The sequence below is a fragment of the Mustelus asterias genome, chromosome 14 (genome assembly GCF_964213995.1).
Source record: "Mustelus asterias chromosome 14, sMusAst1.hap1.1, whole genome shotgun sequence".
In the NCBI taxonomy this organism is placed as follows: Eukaryota; Metazoa; Chordata; class Chondrichthyes; order Carcharhiniformes; family Triakidae; genus Mustelus; species Mustelus asterias.
Window position 1 is genome coordinate 96589713 of NC_135814.1, and position 19271 is coordinate 96608983.

The 19271-nt window shown below is 50.4% G+C and overlaps 1 protein-coding gene across 2 annotated transcripts in view; it reads right to left on the minus strand.

The window, feature by feature from the left end:
• Positions 1-19271, minus strand: part of nrp2a (neuropilin 2a) — a 174598-nt gene that overhangs the window by 139691 nt on the left and 15636 nt on the right. For both annotated transcript variants that reach the window (XM_078228915.1, XM_078228916.1), the window contains exon 2: positions 5015-5195. In XM_078228915.1, the coding sequence (XP_078085041.1) occupies positions 5015-5195 (181 nt within the window). The remainder of the gene's footprint in view (positions 1-5014; positions 5196-19271) is intronic.

The following is a 19271-nucleotide window of genomic DNA, read 5'->3' on the forward strand; positions in this document are numbered from 1 at the left end:
ATCCGCACATCTTTGGAGTGTGGGAGGAAACCGGAGCACCCGGAGGAAACCCACGCAGACACGGGGAGAATGTGCAGACTCCACACAGACAGTGACCCAAGCCGCCTTCCCCCCACCCCACCATTGCCAGCTCTGGACAAAGGTCATCTTGTTCTGAGAACAAGTGGCACAGAACAGGAATGTGACAGTAACATTCTCAATCTCACCCAGAAACAGAAAGCCTGAATCATTAATTTATTCCCTCACCCCTCCCCCAACATCAACGCATCTTTCTACTCTTTCCCCCCTCGTGCAGGCTTGGGCTGACAAGTGTCAAGTAACATTCACACCACACAAGAGTCAGGCAATCACCATCTACAACAAGAGAAAATCCAACCATCTCTCCGCGATGCTGATCTGCGCCTTCCCTAAAGGACATTTACGACAATCGCCAATGGTTTCATAATCATCAGTAGATTCTTAATTCCAGATTTTTAAAAATTGAATTCAAGTTCCACTCCAATTCCACCACCATGGCGGGATTCGAACTTGTGTCCTCAGAACATGAGCTGAGTTTCTAGATGAATAGTCTAAGCGATAATACCACCATCGCCTCCATAGGTATGGATGAATACAAAAAGTACCTACCTAGTTTCCTCTTGAAGACATTCTATTGACCTCAACTATTCCAAGTGGTGGCAAGTTCCAACCACACTCTGGGAAAAGAAGTTTCTCCTGAATTTCCTTGTTGGATTCATTAGTCACTATCTTATATTCACGGCCCCTAGTTTTGTATCCACCAACCCCCCCTCCCCCACCAACAAGTGGAAACATTTTCTCAATGTCTACCGTAATAAACCCTTTAATAATGTAAACCTTTTATGAGGTCATTCCTCAGCCTCTCTGTTTTTGAGAAAATGTGAGTGAATGCCAGTGCATTCGCTGGTTAACAGTTCACTCAGAGGTAGGAGGGCACTTAAAATACATTCTTAATTGTCTCTGAGTTGACTAGGGAAGATAGGGAGCTATTCCACGCCCCCCACCCCCACAACCCCCCACTCCAACCCCAGTCCTGAAAAAGGGAAAGCAACTATAGAACAAAGCTAATTTATTTAAAAGCAGATCCAGGAAAAGCTTCTTCACATGATGGACTGTGTCCAGATGTGTGTATAGAAAGATCAATACTGCACTTTTTTGGTACGTCAGGAGAATTGAAGCTTATGGCAGAATTGAGAAATAGAGTTGGCATGGCTAGCAAAATTTTCTTGATTCATTTTTTGAAGTTCATTCTTGGGACATGGGCGTCGCCGGCTGAGCCAAGATTCATTGCCCATCCCTAGTTGTCCTTGAACTGAGTGTCTCACTCGGCCATTTCAGAGGGCAGTTAAGAGCCAATCTCATTGCTGTGGCTCTAGAGTCACATGTAGGCCAGACCAGATAAGGACGGCAGATTTCCTCCCCGAAAAGGGCATTAGTGAACCAATCGACAATGGTCATCAGTGGCACAGTGGTTGGCACTGCTGCCTCACAGCGCCAGGGACCTGGGTTTGATTCCCGGCTTGGGTCACTGTCTGTGTGGAGTTTGCACATTCTCCCCGTGTCTGCGTGGGTTTCCTCTGGGTGCTCCAGTTTCCCCCCACACTCCAAATATGTGCATTGGCCATGTTAAATTGCCCCTTAATGTCCCGGGATGCGTAGGTTAGAGGGATTAGCGGGGTTACAGGGAGAGGCCCTGGGTGAGATTATTGTCAGGGGAGGCTCGATAGGCTAAATGGCCTCCTTCTGCACTGTAGGGCTTCTATGAAAATTGCTCTGGAGTCACATGTAGGCCAGACCGGGTAAGGACGGCAGATTTCCTTCCCTAAAGGACATTAGTGAACCAGGTGGGTTTTTCCGACAATCGACAATGGCTTCATGGTTATCAGTAGATTCTTAATTCCAGATTTTTTTTATTGAATTCAAATTCCACCATCTGCCGTGGCAGGATTCGAACCCGGGTCCCCAGAACATTAGTTAAGTTTCTGGATTAATAATCTTGCGATAATATCACCAGGCCATCACCTCCCCCGAGATGTGGGCGTTGCTGGCTAGGTCAGCATTTATTGTCCATCATTAATTGCCCCTTGAGAAGGTGAAGGAATGGTGATATATTTCCAAGCCAGGATGGTGAGTTGGAGAGGACCTTCCGAATAGTGGCGTTCCCAGGTATCTGCTGCCCTAGTCCTTCAAGGTCGGAGCGGTCGCGGGTTCCTACAGTACCTCGTGTACACACGGCTGTCACTGTGCACTGGCGGGAGAGGGAGTGAATGTTTCTGGAAGAGGTTTGTGAAGGAGCAGCTTGTACTGAGGGAACGCTGCATTGCCAGAGGTGCCATGTTAAGCAGACTGCCCTCGCAAGTGGGCATGAAATAGCATCATGGCATTACTTCAAAGCAGACCAGCGGATTTCTCCCCACTGTCCTGGGTAATACTTTACCCCTCATCTAACATTAGCAATGTATCTGTTCTTGATCACCTTGCTGTCTGTAGGATCTTGCTGTGCGCTGGCCAGCTGCCCCGTTTCTTATGTTGCGATGGGTAACTGCACTTCGAGAAGTACTTGATCCGCTTTGGGATGTGCCGAGGGCGTGGAAGGCGCTATAAATGCAGGATGACTTGTGCCATGGGGCACTTTAGACTGCCCCCTCGCTGGTCCTGGGATCACCGGGGACCTGAGGTGCAATTCTTGACTCCCACCACCAGGGGATAGCAAAGACAATGCTGCAACTTCATCATTTGCACTCCAGTCTCTAACCCTTACTGTGCTGTGCTAATTGTTCAAACACAGTTAGAAATGCATGGCCTCGGTATATTAGCGACGCACTTCACAGCATTAAAAACTCAGGAGGATGCCCTGAACAAGTCCGATCCTGTGCTGAGCCGATATCTTACCCACACACTGTGTAGCTCGTCATCATAGAGTAGAATCATTGAACCCCGACAGTGCAGAAGGCCATTCGGCCCATTGAAATCAGCACCGACTCTCCGAAAGAGCATCTTACCCAAATCCACTCACCACCCCATTCCTTTAACCCCACACATTTACCCCACTAATACCCCCAAATCTACACACATTGGCACACTAAGGGGCAATTTGGCATGGCCGATCCACCTAACCTGCACACCTTTAGAGTGTGGGAGGAAACCGGACCACCCGGAGGAAACCCACGCAGACACGGGGAGAATGTGCAGAGGCTGGGAACACTCACCTCCTGACTCCCCAAAGCCTATCCACCATCTGCAAGGGAGTGTGATGGAATACTCCCCACTTGCCTGGATGGGTGCAACTCCAACAACACTCAAGAAGTTTGACATCATCCAGGACAAAGCAGCCCCGCTTGATTGGCACCACATCCACAAACATCCACTCCCTCCACCACCTCAGTAGCAGCAGTGTTTACTATCTACAGGATGCACTGCAGCAATTCACCAAAGATCCTTAGTCAGCACCTTCCAAACCCACGACCACTTCCATCTGGAAGGACAAGGGCAGCAGATACATGGGAACACCACCACCTGCAAGTTCCCCTCCAAGCCACTCACCCTCCTGACTTGGGAATATATCGCCGTTCCTTCACAGTCGCCGGGTCAAAATCCTGGAATTCCCTCCCGAACGGCATTGTGGGTCAAGCCACAGCACGTGGACTGCAGCGATTCAAGGCAGCAGCTCATCACCACCTTCTCAAGGGGCAACTAGGGATGGGCAATAAATGCTGGTCTAGCCAGCGACGCCCGTGTCCCGCGAATGAGTAACAAAAGACCGTGCAGACTCCACACAGTCACCCGAGGCAGGAATCGAACCCGGCTCCCCGGGCGGGGCGGGAATGGGGGAGCGGTGCTGGTTTGTTAACACAACTGGCACAAAGGCAGTTGGCGTTCTCAAACTGATAGCTCCTGGAGCTTGGGGGTGGATTAAGCGTTTTGACAGGGGGGGGCTGAGGGAGAGGAACTATTTCCTCTGGCAGCAGGAGTCCCGAACAACAGGGTGAAACTTTATAAAGCTGTAAAGGGAGCACTTGTTCATACAAAGTGGAAATCTGGAACTAGTGCCCCCCCCCCCATCCCCACCGCCCCCCTGCCCCCCCCAAAAAAACACTACTGAGGCTGAAGGATGGGCAGGTTGTGGGGAGGACAAATGGATATTTCAAAACGGTGATTAATAGATTTTTGTCGGGGGGGTGGTATTGGGTGGGAAGGGATACACAGGACAAAGGTTGAGTTAAGATATCTGTCAATCATGATTGAACCAAATGTGGGAAGGTGGTGGCAGAATGGTATTGTCACCGGACTTGTAATCCAGAGACCCGGGGTAATGATCTGGGGACCCACGTTCGAATCCCACCACGGCAGATGAGGAAGTGTAGACAAAGTCAATGGGTGTGAGGCTGGTTTGAGTGATGGACTGGGCTTTGTTCACAACCCTTTGTAATTTATTACAAAGCTAGTTATGACTGCAACATTACGTTCTGCACTCTTTCTTTCTCTCTGAACGGTATGCTTTGTCTGTACAGCGCGCAAGAAACAATACTTTTCACTGTATCCCGATACATGTGACAATAATAAATCAAATCAAATAAAAGCCATAATTAAGGACCCCACGCACTCCGGACATTCTCCCTTCCACCTTCTTCCGTCGGGAAAAAGATACAAAAGTCTGAGGTCACGTACCAACCGACTCAAGAACAGCTTCTTCCCTGCTGCTGTCAGACTTTTGAATGGACCTACCTCGCATTAAGTTAATTTTTCTCTACACCCTAGCTATGACTGTAACACTACATTCTGCACTCTCTCCTTTCCTTCTCTATGAGCGGTATGCTTTGTCTGCGTAGCATGCAAGAAACAATACTTTTCACTGTATCCCAGTGCATGTGACAATAATAAATCAAATCAAATCAAAAAAGTAATGTCTTAAAACGAATACGCTGTTCATTCAACCCAGTACACGTTGCATAATATTCTAAAACTTATATGTACCCCTATTGAGAATTTGCATTACCTGCAGTCATGTTTCTCCAGTTCAAAGTGCGGGTTAAAGTTCAGCAGAATCTTCTGGTGGCTCTCAGGTGCGTAGATGACCCATTCGCACTTCTGGTGCGCCGTGTAGTCATGTGGGTATCCGGGGGAGGTGATGTAACCCGCTTCTCTTGCGTTTAAACGCTCCCCGCACGGCTCCCCTCCTGCGGAAGAGAAACAATGATAACCAACTGAGGGCAATGGTTAGGGGGAGGGAGGGAGGCCATTCTTGTCTTGGAATGAGACTCTTTGAATGCTTATCTTGGTTTCCCATGGTCACAATCCTATTGTTAAGCAGGAGGAACCTCAGTTTGGCTTCAATGGCGGGAGCGGGACTTGGGGACCTTGTCGTTAGTACAAGGTGCTACATAAATGCAGGCTGGCCCCATTGTTCTTGCAGGTGAGGAGGTCAAAGGCACCACACGCAGAAATATTTTCAATGGGATTTTACAGGAGGGTCTGAAAGTAGGAGAGAGAGGCTTAGGGAAGAAATTCCAGGAGTTTGGGAAGTTTGAGGGATGTGAGCGGGTACAGAAAGGGGAGGAAGAACCTCGCTGCCTCATGGTAGGGAGGCTGAAGGCCTGCCGACTACAACAACAGCTAATTCAGCCATGGCTCAGTTGGTGCACTCTCGCCACTTAGTCAGGAAGTTGTGGGTTCAAACCCCATGGTGCAGACTTGCGGAGGGTCTCTGGGCTGGTACAGTGGATAGACTTCCAAAGCACATTATTCACTGTGACATTTGGAGGCTGACAGAGGCCATATATCAAGCCTTTGTCACCAATGGAATGGATTGCACTTTTGAGGTGGGCGGGGAGGTTGGAAGGAATTTGAAAGAGTCGTGCACCAAAGACAGAGGAACGGGCAAAGCTTCTCCAGGCACAATAGGCTGCAGGGCAGATGGAGCCACAGGGACCCAACACATAGGTACTGTTCTCCCGTAATCAGAACCAAGCAAGCACCAACATATGGGAACCTGATCACATTGTAATAGAATCATCGAGTCCCTACAGTGCAGAAGGAGGCCATTCAGCCCATCGAGCCTGCACTGACGACAATCCCACCAGATCCTATCCCCCATGCCCCCATGTATTTACTCTGCTAATCCGCCTGACACTAAGGGCCAATTTAGCATGGCCAACCCTCCTACCTGCACATCTTTGGGCACTAAGGGGCAATTTAGCATGGCCAATCCACCTAACCAGCACATCATTGGACTGTGGGAGGAAACTGGGAGCACCCGGAGGAAACCCACGCAGACACGGGGACAACGTGCAGACTCCATACATGAGATCCAATGAAACCAGTGGGTTGGCTGTAAAGCTAAGAGGAGGAGCTGAGAATAGAAGGGGTTAGTATCCCCAGAACCGAAGGACACAAAGGGTAGAATATTTTTTGAAAACCGCCTCTTATTTGAAAGGCCAAGGCTGGTTTTGTTCCCTCAGAAACAATAGATTCTTTCTTTGGAAAGTGCAGTCCAAATTGAACGGAGGCCTGTGTTCACCTTTGCAAATGCTAATCCCTACAGTGAGGGTCTCTGCCTGTGTCAATGTTAACACCTCATCATTCATTAGCAGCCCTGCTGCAGCCTGTGTAAAGGTCACACTCCTGTGTTCCTTAAAGGGCACGTTGCCCTGGCAACGCCTCTCTCACACGACTTCACGCCAAGTTCATGCACGGAAGGGACGGGCGCCGTGACAGGCTTTGGCATGTGATGACATCACCGCGTCGGCACAGGGGGTGCCATTTCCTTTCCGGTCCGAGATCTCTCCCCTCCCTCCCCCAATTTGGCCTTTGGTGCATTTTCCAATATGCCGGTGGTGGCCTGCCTTTAACTCCCCAAACTCCGGAGCCCCGGAATTCCCTCCCGAGACCAATTGGCCTCCCTCTCTCTCCCCCATTTAGTTAAAATTTATTTATTAGTGTCACAAGTAAGGCTTACATTAACACGGCAATGAAGCTGCGGTGAAAATCCCCTGGTCACCACACTCCGGCGCCTGTCCGGGTACACTGAGGGAGAATTTAGCATGGCCAATGCACCCTAACCAGCACCTCTTTCGGACTGTGGGAGGAAACCCACAGGGGAGAACATGCAGACTCCGCACAGACAGGGACCCGTGGCTGGAATCGAACCCGGGTCCCTGGCGCTGTGAGGCAGCAGTGCTAACCACTGTGCCACCGTGCCATTTTGGGTGATGCTTCATGTGTTCTGGTTTCCTGTCACAATTGATCAATTCTGGATTAATAGTCTAGCAATATTACCAGTCGACCATCACCTCCCCTAATGTTTATCCCTCAACAAAAGTCATCAATAAATTGATTATCTGGGCATTGCTATCATTGAGAGTTGGCACAAATTGGTTGCCGTACATCCTGTAACATTAACTGTAACATTGGCTGTAAAGAGCTTTGCGATGTTCCCTAGTGTGAGAATCTAGAAATGAAAGTAGCTGACGAGGATGAGAAGAAACTCTCTTAACTGGTCTGAGTGGAAGGAATTGAATGTGTGGAACATTTTCCTCATGGATCATTGTCCTCTGGTCAATCAATGTCATAGAACGATAGAATCCTACAGTGCAGAAGGAGGCCATTTGGCCCATCGAGTCTGCACCGACCACAATCCCATCCAGGGCCGATCCCCATGCATTGACCCTAGCTAGTCCCCCTGACACTAGGGGGCAATTCAGCACGGCCAATCAACCTAACCAGGACATCTGTGGACACATCAGAGTTCACACATGGACCAATGGCAACTGCGGTGTGGAATCTTCTGGATCGAGTGCTGTTTACGAGCCTAATTCAATGCAGGTCAAGTTTGAAATCTTGGATGTTCTCCAGTCGATCCGGCAAGATTGCCGCCAGAGGCTAAAAACTGAGGATTAATTCACTGGACGTCAAAAAGCCGGCAGGGAAATCCGAAGTGCTTTAATAGGAATGTGGTGAGAGCTGTGTGTTTGTTTACTTTCAACACTTCCACTTATTTGTTATCAAAACATTGGAAGCCGGAGAATGGGCAGAGGATAAAACCTCCAGGAACATATCCAGCCACAGTTGGCAGCGCCAGTCAGCCTCAGCTGCTGGCGGGATCAGCACGCCTGAGAGCCAGTCAGGGGAACCCACGTCCTGTTGAAAACACGACCGTCACGCTTTCTGTCGCTTTCCCCCCCCTTTCTTTGCAAGGCACCTTGCGCGCCTTGTGTTGCTGTGACGGGGTTTTCCCAGAGGTCTGGGGGAGGGAGAGCTCGCTGAGGGAGGTATCAGGGTATCCAACTCGTTCGGGCAGAGAGTGGGCCCACCTCAGTGTTGTTGCCCAGGATGCCACCATCAAGAAGAGCTTGCAGCTGGGGAAGGGGAGGGGGAGTGAGGGGGTGTAAGGGGTCGGCCAATTAAGGAAGGCAGGCGGGCATTCCGCTCTGCCAGCCCAATCAGAGGGCAGCATTGGCTAGAGCCACTGAGCCGCTGGGAGAGGTGGCCACTGCTCAGGGAAGCAAGAGGGCGCCGCCATTTTGAACCCCGTCCCCCCCCCCCCCCACCCCATCCCAGGTAGAGGGGGTCATGAAGATGTTTTCTTTTGGGCGCCACGACTAAGCAAGGGGTTGTGGGGAATGGAGAAGAGGGGAAGTAGAGGGCTTCCTCTGGCTCCAATGGCCTTTCCGCAAGGAGGCCATCTCCTCACAGCCTCCCTAGGTGGTCAGGGCAAGGGCACCTCCAAGTGCCAGTTCAATGCCAGCCCCTCTGGAAAATGGCCCTTCATTGGGCCTTTGATTGTCTACATTGGTCGCCTGCGGGTAGCTGAACCACTGCCGTTCCCACTGCTGGTGGGGCTGGCTCAGGGAGCCAACTCAACACGGCTCCCCAGAATTATACTGCACCCCCATCCCCCATCTCTCTCTCTCTCTCCCCTTGCCAACCCATTCCTCCATACCTCTCTCTGTCTCTCTCCCTCTGCCCTCAGTCCTCCATCTCTCTCTCTCGCCCACCATTCCTCCATCTGGGAATTAGTAAAACCCTACCCCTCCATTGTGTACAGAAGTGAGAAAGAGTTTGATTGTTGAGCCAGCAGTTGCCTTTTGTTGTCTTCAGCCCTTCCCACTGAAGCACTCACTCAGTTGGGGCAGAAACCAATCCGATTCCCCACCCCCAAAACACCCCACACGCTGCAGTTACCAACTCTGGTTGGTCCTGTTCCTGGAGATTAACACGTGATGGGTGGCACGGTGGCACAGTGGTTAGCACTGCTGCCTCACAGCGCCAGGGACTTGAGTTCGATTCCTGGCCTTGGCTCACTGTCTGTGTGAAGTTTGAACGTTCTCCCCGTGTCTGGGTGGGTTTCCTCTGAGTGCTCTGGTTTCCTCCCACAGTCCAAAAGACGTGCAGATTAGGGGGATTGGCCATGCCAAATTGCCCCTTAGTGTTCAAAAGATGTGCAGATTAGGGGGGATTAACTAGTGTGTGGGCTTATGGGGATAGGGCGGGAGAGGGCCTGGATGGGATACTCTGCCAGAGAGTCGGTGCAGACTCTATGGGCCGAATGGCCTCTTCTGCACTGTGAGATTCTATGGTTCTATGACCATTCACTACTGATAACCCCACATCCCCATCCTCTGGCCTACACCAATCAGAAAGCAAACAGGCCTTCCCTCTTCTGGTTGGTTGATTTTTGATTTCTGGTCTTTTCTCGGTCCTGGTTATTTTCAGAACTGACAAACAAAAGGGTTTAAACTAAATAAAAATTACACTTTAAAAAAAATGTTGCTCTGATTTTTCTCCCAGCAGTGAGCTGGCCATTACTTTACAATTCCTGGAAATTCAAGGATAATCCTATCCCTCCTTGTCAATACAGCCAAACGCCCGGGGACACTCACACACACACTCACACACACACACACGTAGACAACAGATACAAAACACACACACACATTCACACACAGACATACACACACAATATATACACACATATACACACAGGACGGCACGGTGACACAGTGGTTAGCACTGCTGCCTCACAGCGCCAGGGACCTGGGCTCTTTTCCCGGCTTGGGTCACTGTCTGTGTGGAGTTTGCACGTTCTCCCCGTGTCTGTGTGGGTTTCCTCCGGGTTCTCCGGTTTCCTCTCACAGTCCAAAGATGTGCAGGTTAGGTGGATTGGCCATGCTAAATTGCCCCTTAATGTCAGGGAGATTAGCAGGCTAATTGAGAGTTAGGGAATAGGGCCCGGGTGGGATTATGGTCGGTATAGACTCGATAGAACATAGAACATTACAGCGCAGTACAGGTCCTTCGGCCCTCGATGTTGCGCTGACCTGTGAAACCAATCTAAAGCCCATCTAACCTACATCATCCATATGTTTATCCAATGACCATTTAAATGCCCTTAATGTTGACGAGTCCACTACTGCTGCAGACAGGGCATTCCACGTCCTTACTGCTCTCTGAGTAAAGAACCTACCTCTGACATCTGTCCTATATCTATCACCCCTCAATTTAAAGCTATGTCCCCTTGTGCTAGCTATCACCATCCGAGGAAAAAGGCTCTCACTGTCCACCCTATCTAATCCTCTGATCATCTTGTATCCCTCTATTAAGTCACCTCTTAACCTTCTCTCTAACGAAAACAACCTCAAGTCCCTCAGCCTTTCCTCATAAGATCTTCCCACCATACCAGGCAACATCCTGATAAATCTCCTCTGCACCCTTTCCAATGCTTCCACATCCTTCCTATAATGCGGCGACCAGAACTGTACGCAATACACCAAGCGCGGCCGCACCAGAGTTTTGTACAGCTGCAACATGACCTCATGGCTCCGAAACCCAATCCCTCCACCAATAAAAACTAACACACCGTACGCCTTCTTAACAACCCTATCAACCTGGGTGCCAACTTTCAGGGATCTATGCACATGGACACCGAGATCTCTCTGTTCATCCACACTACCAAATATCTCACCATTAGCCCAGTACTCTGTATTCCTGTTACTCCTTCCAAAGTGAATCACCTCACACTTTTCCACATTAAATGGGCGGATGGGCTGAATGGCCTCTTTCTGTACTGTACGGATTCTATGAATTCTATGAAACGCACACGTACAAAGATAGATAACGGACACAAACAGATGGACACACCCACACGACACATACAAGCACGCACGCACACGCACACACACACCTAACCAGCCCCGTTCATCTTCAGATGCTGCCGAGATCTTTCATGTTTCGCTAACAGGAGGGATGGGAGTCTTCGGGCGACACTCTGACAGTGCAGCACTCTCACAGCAAAGAGAAGTGCATTTATATAGCAACCTTTTCAACCACACAACACTCTCAAAGTTTTTTCCAGCCAATGAAGTATTTCTGAAGTGTAATGTATGCAATGTGGGTGGGGGGAGTGAGGGGGTGGGGCGGGGGGTGTAATCCAACCTGCGCACAGCAAGATCCCCGCTAACAGCAACAGTACAACAATCAGACAAAACTGCTTTTTTTTTCTCTTGAGGGATGTCGATTGAGGGATGAATGTTGGCCAGGACACCGGGGAGATTCGTCTTTTTTGGGATAGCGCCACGGGATCCCTTCCACCCACCTTTCGAGAGGGCGTTCGGGTTCTTCGGCTGGAAAAGTGGCAACTGAGGGTAGCGATGGCCTAGTGGTATTATCGCTAGATTATTAATCCAGAAACTCAGCTAATGTTCTGGGGACCCGGGTTCGAATCCCGCAGATGGTGGAATTTGAATTCAAGAAAATAATATCTGGAATTAAGAATCTACTGATGACCATGAAACCATGGAAAAACTCATCTGGTTCACTAATGTCCTTTGGGGAAGGAAATCTGCCATTCTTACCTGGTCTGGCCTACATGTGACTCCAGAGCCACATAGCAATGTGGTTGACTCTCAACTGCCCTCAGAAATGGCCTAGCAAGCCATTCAGTTTCAAAGGCAACTCGGGAATAGCCCAGCCAGCGACGCCCATGTCCCATGAATGAATTTTTTAAAACTCCGGCACTCCCTCAGCACCAGACTCGTGCTAGTTGAACGCATGCCCTCAAATCCCCCAGAGTGGAACGTGCCAACGTGCAACTTTCTGCCGCGTGTGCAGGAGCGAGGGTTGATCTAGCTTCTGAGCTGCTAACTGAATGGGCACCGTGCCCGATGTTGGGAGCATTGGATGCTGGCACTGGGTGTGAGAAATGGAAATGATTCATCCCTTATCTCAGCACGGCACAAAAAAAAAACCCCCTCGAGAAGCGAGTCAGAAAGGTCGATTGAACAGCCTATTGTTTACCTAATCTCCACAATCGATGTGACAACGTTTTATTTATGATGCCGATAAACTCTGTATCTTCACTGAATGCAAACCAGCCTATCTCTGCATCGGCTTCATGGATAAGGGAGCCGCGATGACAGGAAGCATTTATGTGCTAAACAATGTCCTTTAAACATAGAATAGGCCTCCTGTCCTCACTGAGCTGTCCTGATGGAGAGATTAGCTCGATGCAGTCAGCGCCAGAATGGACAAGGCTCAGCCAGGGCTGACACCCAGCAGCTCATTCAAACGCCACACTGTGCAGAGAGGCCTTGCTCCCTCCCTACTGACATTCCTCAGCACCGGAATATAAGGCCTATAAGGCTGTAAACTAAAGTTTATTTATTAGTCACAAGGCTTACATTAACACTGCAATGAAATTACTGTGAAAATCCCCTCGTCGCCACACTCCGGCACCTGTTCGGGTACACTGAGGGAGAATTTAGCACGGTCGATGCACCCTAACCAGCATGTTTTTCGGACTGTGGGAGGAAACTGGAGCACCCGGAGAAAACCCATGCAGACACGGGGAGAACGTGCAAACTCCACACAGACAGTGAGCCAAGCCAGGAATCGAAGCTGGGTCCCTGGCGCTGTGAAGCAGCAGTGCCAACCACTGTGCCACCGTGCCGCCCCCACTGTGTTGAGTGGTCACTCAACAACAGCGCCATTTGTATAGCACCCCCGAACACTGTGCCACCTCCCTCACACAGAACCCTTCGCAAACAAAAGAAAACAATGGCATCAAGCCCTGCTTCATGATTGGCTGGCTTAGAGTTCACCCCCTCCTCCTTCTTTGTCTTATGATTGGTTGAATTGAAGACCCAACTCCGGCGACCACTCTTTGATTGGTTACATCAGAGACCGCTCTGCCCCCTTCCTGGGTTAGCTGGAATAGAATTCAGATCCTCCTCTCTACCCCATCATTCATAGAATCATAGCATCCCTACAGTGCAGGAGACCATTCGGCCCATTGAGTCTGCACTGACAACAATCCCACCCAGGTCTTAGCGCCGTGACCCCATGCATTTACCCTAGCTGGTCCCCCTGACACTAAGGGGCAATTTAGCATGGCCAATCCACCTAACCCGCACATCTTTGGACTGTGGGAGAAAACTGGAGCACCCGGGGAAAACCCACACAGACACGGGGAGACCGTGCAGACTCCACACAGACAGTGACCCAGGCCGGGAATCGAACCCAGGTCCCTGGCACTGAGAGGCAGCAGAGCTAACCACTGTGCCACCATGCCATGATTGGGTAGATTAAGAGTCCCACCCCACCTCATGAGTGGCTGGACCAGAGCCTCTCCTCCCAACCCACCCTCAACTACCACCCTCCCCACCCCCATATCTCCATTCATTCTCTGACCCTCTTTGATTGGCTCCATTCAATCCCTTACTCTCCCCATTACTCCTTGATTGGCTGAATTAGAGGTCATTCCCCTGCCCCCTCTCCCCCCCCCTCCCCTCAACACATACAACTTGCCCTCTCCCCCATGCCCTCTCTGTCCCTGTTACCTCAACTAGGCCGAACCTGGGTTTCCTTTACCCCCGACTCTCTCGCTCGCACTTCCCTCCCAATAGCGAAAAGGTTCCCAGTTCCTGGAAGTGATACCCAACAGGACTGGGTGGACAAGGTGCACACGATGTTCTCCCACCCTCCCAGCCACAGGAAGGAACAGGCAACATCTGATAGCAGAGATGCTCCAGCTCAGAAAATAACTTCAAGCTCCGTCCTGGCATCGTGAAAGATGCTCGAGAAATGCAAAACCTTTGGGTGGCCACTGCCTCACAGTGCCAGGGACCCGGGTTCGATTCCTGGTTTGGGTCACTGTCTGTGCGGAGTTTGCACATTCCCCCCATGTCTGTGTGGGTTTCCTCCGGGTGCTCCGGTTTCCTCACACAGACAGAAAGGCGTGCTGGTTAGGTGCTAAATTCTCCCTCAGTGTACCCGAACAGGCGCCGGAGTGTGGCAACTAGAGGATTTTCACAGTAACTTCATTGAACTTCATCGAGTCCGCGCCCACCCAGGCCCTATCCCTATAACCCCATGCATTTACCCTAGCTAGTCCCCCTGACACTAAAGGGCAATTTAGCTTGGCCAATCCCCCTAACCCGCACTTCATTGCAGGGTTAATGCAAGCCTTACTGGTGACACTAATAAATAAGTTTTAAACTTCTGCCTTTTTGATTTCTGGTTAGGCTGCTTGCATTCTCGCACTTAAAAGGCAGGGCCGAGAGAGTGAGTGAGAGAAAGAGAGAGGCTCTTGCTCAGAAATGCATGTACGGATGAACAGTAAAGAAATTTAGCACCACATTAAGCATGATTTATGACGCTTCATATATGCATATTTCAAATGAAATGGTGGGGTTTAATTTGAGATTTATCAAAATGCATGTCGCGGATAGTAATTGTGAAGATGTTGCTGAGGCAGCACATTGGTGTCATGTGGCTTGTCCCGTCTCCACATCTGGGAGGGCCGTCCGTTTACAAACCTCCTCCTCCGAGGAGAAGGCTGGGCCTGCGACGCTGTATAAATGTATGTCAGGTACCAGAGCCAGCTCATAATTCAGGAACATCAGCAGACAGAGGCCTGGGACTATCACGGTGGCACAGTGGTTAACATTGCTGCTGTAAGTCCCAGGAGAGTATCATCACACCATCATCTCTCCCATTACTTCAAAGAACAGTACAGCACAGGAACAGGCCCTTTGGCCCTCCAAGCCTGTGCCGATCACCTTGTCCTGTCTAGACCAACCGCTTATATCCCTCTGTTCCCCACCTGTTCATGTGTCTATACAGATAAGTCTTAAATGTCGTTGCCTCAACCACCTCACTTGGCAGTGCATTCCAGGCCCCCACCAGCCTCTGTGTAAAAATCTTCCCCTCCACTGAATAGGGCAGATGGCGGCACTGTGGTTAGCACTGCTGCCTCACAGCGCCAGGGACCAGGGTTCGATTCTCGGCTCGGGTCACTGTCTGTGTAGAGTTTGCACATTCTCCCCGTGTCTGCGTGGGTTTCTTCCAGGTGCTCCGGTTTCCTCCCACAGTCCGAAAGACGTGCCGGTTAGGTGCATTGGCCGTGCTAAATTCTCCCTCAGTGTACCCGAACAGGTGCCGGAGTGTGGCGACTAGGGGATTTTCACAGTAACTTCATTGCAGTGTTAATGTAAGCCTACTTGTGACACCAATCATTAAATAAAAATATCGCACCTTAGTTACCCCCTGCCGCCACCCACCCACCCAGTCCGGGAGGAAGGAAGAAGGACCCGAGGGCTCTGTGTTGCCAATCCCTCCAGAGTAGGCCTGTAATCTCCAGAAATTGGTATTTCAATCTCCAAGACAATGCTGGAGAAAAAAAATAATCAGGCCATTAAAATTTTCTTTGAATTTCTTTTTCTTAACCAGATATTTTTTTTAAAATGGGAGACTGACAATCCAATTGGAGAACGAGCCCTTTTGCTTTCCAAATGGCGTCATCACGACTCGTTGGGCGGAATTTCTGGGCCCTGCTCGCCCCCAAAACCGGAAAATCCCACCCGAGGTCGACGGGCCTTTGCATGGTTCGTGTCCAAACCCACTACGATTCCCGTGGCGGGCGGGACGGGAAAATTCGGCCTACTGCGTTAAAAAAACAATCCTCAAGATTCTCCGGATAAAAGCAAATTACTGCAGATGCTGGAGTCTGAAACCAAAAGAGAAAACACTGGAAAATCTCAGCAGGTCTGGCAGCATCGGGAACGAGAGAAAAGAGCTGATGCTTTGAGTCCAGATGACCCTTTGACAAAGAGTCTTTTCTCTCCTTACTGATGCTGCCAGACCTGCTGAGATTTTCCAGCGTTTTCTCTTTTGGCCTCAAGGTTCTCCTCCGCTCACTTCTTTTGCCAATGACCAAAAATGCCATGCCCTCTGATAACTGACCCTTCTGTCAGTGTGTGGTGGTGTGGTCCCTTTAAGTGGTCACGTGAGCAGGCTTGAACCAATGGAGCGCGAGCATGCGAACCTGGGCCAATCGGGAGCGAAGGCATGCATTCCCGGGGCTGGAATGTTGGAGACATGGTGGGTGGTGTCGGGAATGGAGCTGTCCAACCCTTGGTTCTATAAAGTTCTTCTCAATTCATAGATCCTTTAGTTGTTCCTTGCCACATCATCTCGAGTTAAGACACAGTGGACACACTTCTCCCTGCAACCGATGCGCTTTCAAGACGCCTTATCATTTTGAACGCACTTATTCAATCCCCATTCCGGGTTCTAAGGAGAACCAGCATACCAAGATGTGCGGGTTAGGTGGGGATTGGCCATGCTAAATTGCCCCTTGGTGTCAGGGGGATTAGTTAGGGTAAATACATGGGGGTTACGGGGATAGGGCCTGGGTGGGATTGTGGTCGGTGCAGACTCGACGGGCCGAATGGCCTCCTTCTGCACTGTAGGGGTTCTATGATTCTGTGATCTTAGCTTCTGAGGTCTCTCCACATCACTGAGATTCAAGAAAGGAGGATCTGATCAGAGCAACCACATGCGCTCCTGCCTGTGTGGAGGTTAAGTTGTTTTTAAGATGAATCCTGCAGTCAGACGCTGCCACACATGTTATTCACTCCCCAGGAATTCATGGTAAAAATGTTCGCACAACTTTTCTTTCGCTCGGCTGGCCCCCGTCGCTCGTAACTGCGATGGAAGATTTGACAAAAATACCTAAATGATTTCAGATGCTTTCCGACTTGCTCTGATTTTCTCACAAGCTTGGATTGGGAGGCGCCGTGGCAACAACATGAGGGGTTGACTGTAGGCCGCGGGCTCAGCTCGAAGGGAGCAAGTGTTCATTCAGCAGCAAGGACGTGCCTTTGTCTAGCGCCTGTAACATGGCCAATCGATTCCATGAGCTAGGCCCATGGCCTACCTCATGCTGTTGCCATGGCACCTCCCTGTCCAAGCCTGTGAGAAAATCAGAGCAAGTCGGAACCATCTGAAATCATTTAGGTATTTTTGTCAAATCTTCCATTGCCCTTCGGCCCTCCAAGCCTGCGCCGCTCATGATGCCTGCCTAAACTAAAACCGTATGCACTTACAGAGTCCGTATCCTTCCATTCCCATCCTATTCATGTGTTCGTCTCGTTGCCCCTTAAATGCCGCTATCGTACCTGCTCCCACCACCTCCCCGGTGACCAGATATTCACCACCCTCTGTGTAAAAAACTTGCCTCGCACATCTCCTCTAAACTTTTCCCCACGCACCTTAAACCTATGTCCCCGAGTACTTGACTTTTCTACCCTAGGAAAGAGCTTCTGACTATCCACTCTGTCCATGCCTCTCATAATCTTGTAAACCTCTATCAGGTCGCCCCCTCGACCTCCATTGTTCCAGTGAGAACGAACCAAGTTTATCCAACCTTTCCTCATGGCTAATGCCCTCCATACCAGGCAACATCCTGGTAAATCTTTTCTGCACCCTCTCCAAAGCCTTCACATCCTTCTGGTAGTGTGGCGACCAGAATTGTACACAATATTCCAAATAAGGATTAATTGTTGTGGCTCTGGAGTCACATGTAGGCCAGACCGGGTAAGGACAGCAGATTTCCTTCTCTAAAGGACATTAGGGAACCCGATGGGTTTTTCCGACAATCGACAATGGCTTGATGGTCATCAGTAAACTTTTAATTCCAGATATTTTTTATTGAATTCAAATTCCAGCATCTGCCCTGGCGGGATTCGAACCTGGGTCCCCAGAACATTAGCTGAGTTTCTGGATTAATAGTCCAGCGATAATACCTCTAGGCCATTGAGGGAGGAGAGGTTTAAGGAGGGAGTTCCAGAGCTTTCGAGCCTACACGGCTGAAGGTGTGGTTGTCGGGTCTGGTACATACAGGAGTAATACAACCCCTGTCACGGGTGTCCCGGTAGCGAGGGCGTATTCAATGGGAAACACCATTGGTAATGGAATGACCAGAAGACCGCACGCCGTAGATGGAGTCAGCTCCATACCTTGTATCCTCCACTGTATATATGAGTTGTTCATAATAAAGACTTGCTGTTAAGATATTTAGGACTACACGGCCTACGTCATGGTGTCTGAAGCAGCATTCCTCAGAAAGGGCGGGTGTTAATGCTGGAGTAAGGACCAGGTGAGGGAGTGAGAGGGTGATGGGGTGCTACACAAGAGGCAGCGGTTAACAGTGGTCAGTTATAGGGTTAAGGATGTTCGCCTCATGCTCGATCAATTATTCTTCCTTTGTTCTTTTAAGATTCTAACTGTACTGCCATCGCAATGAGTCGCACGCAATGTGTCACACGTTAAGCACGGCACTAACACACTTGGCGTTAATAAAAGCAATATCTATGTTTTGATGTTTCTAAATGGGTTAGATAATGTCTCATCTACAAAATCAGTGGGGTAGGGGCATGGAGGATGGGGGCAGCATTGTTGAGCTGAGGGTTGGGGCTGTGTTGGGGGGTGCTGGGGAAGGGGGGGTTGGGGCTGTGTTGGGGGAGTGCTGGGGAAGGGGGGATTGGGGCAGTGTTGGGGGGGTGCTGGGGAAGGGGAGGTTGGGGCTGTGTTGGGGGGGTGCTGGGGAAGGGGGGATTGGGGCTGTGTTGGGGGGCTGCTGGGGAAGGGGGGGTTGCAGCTGTGTTGGGGGGTGCTAGGGAAGGGAGGGTTGGGGAACAGTGTTGGGGGGTTGCTGGGGAACGGGGAGTGGGGGGGCTGGGGCTGTGTTGGTGGGGGTGTTGGGGGGGCGCTGGGGAAGGGAGGGTTGGGGCTGTTTTGCGTGGATGGTGTTGAGGGGCTGCTGGGGAAGAGGGAGTGTGGGAGTTGGGGCTGCATTGGGGCGTTTTTGAGGAAGGAGGAGTGGGGGCTTTGGGGCTGTGTTGGGGGACGGTGTTGGGGGGTTGCTGGGGAAGAGGGATTGGGGGGTAGGGGCCGTGTTGGGGGGGTGCTGGGGAAGG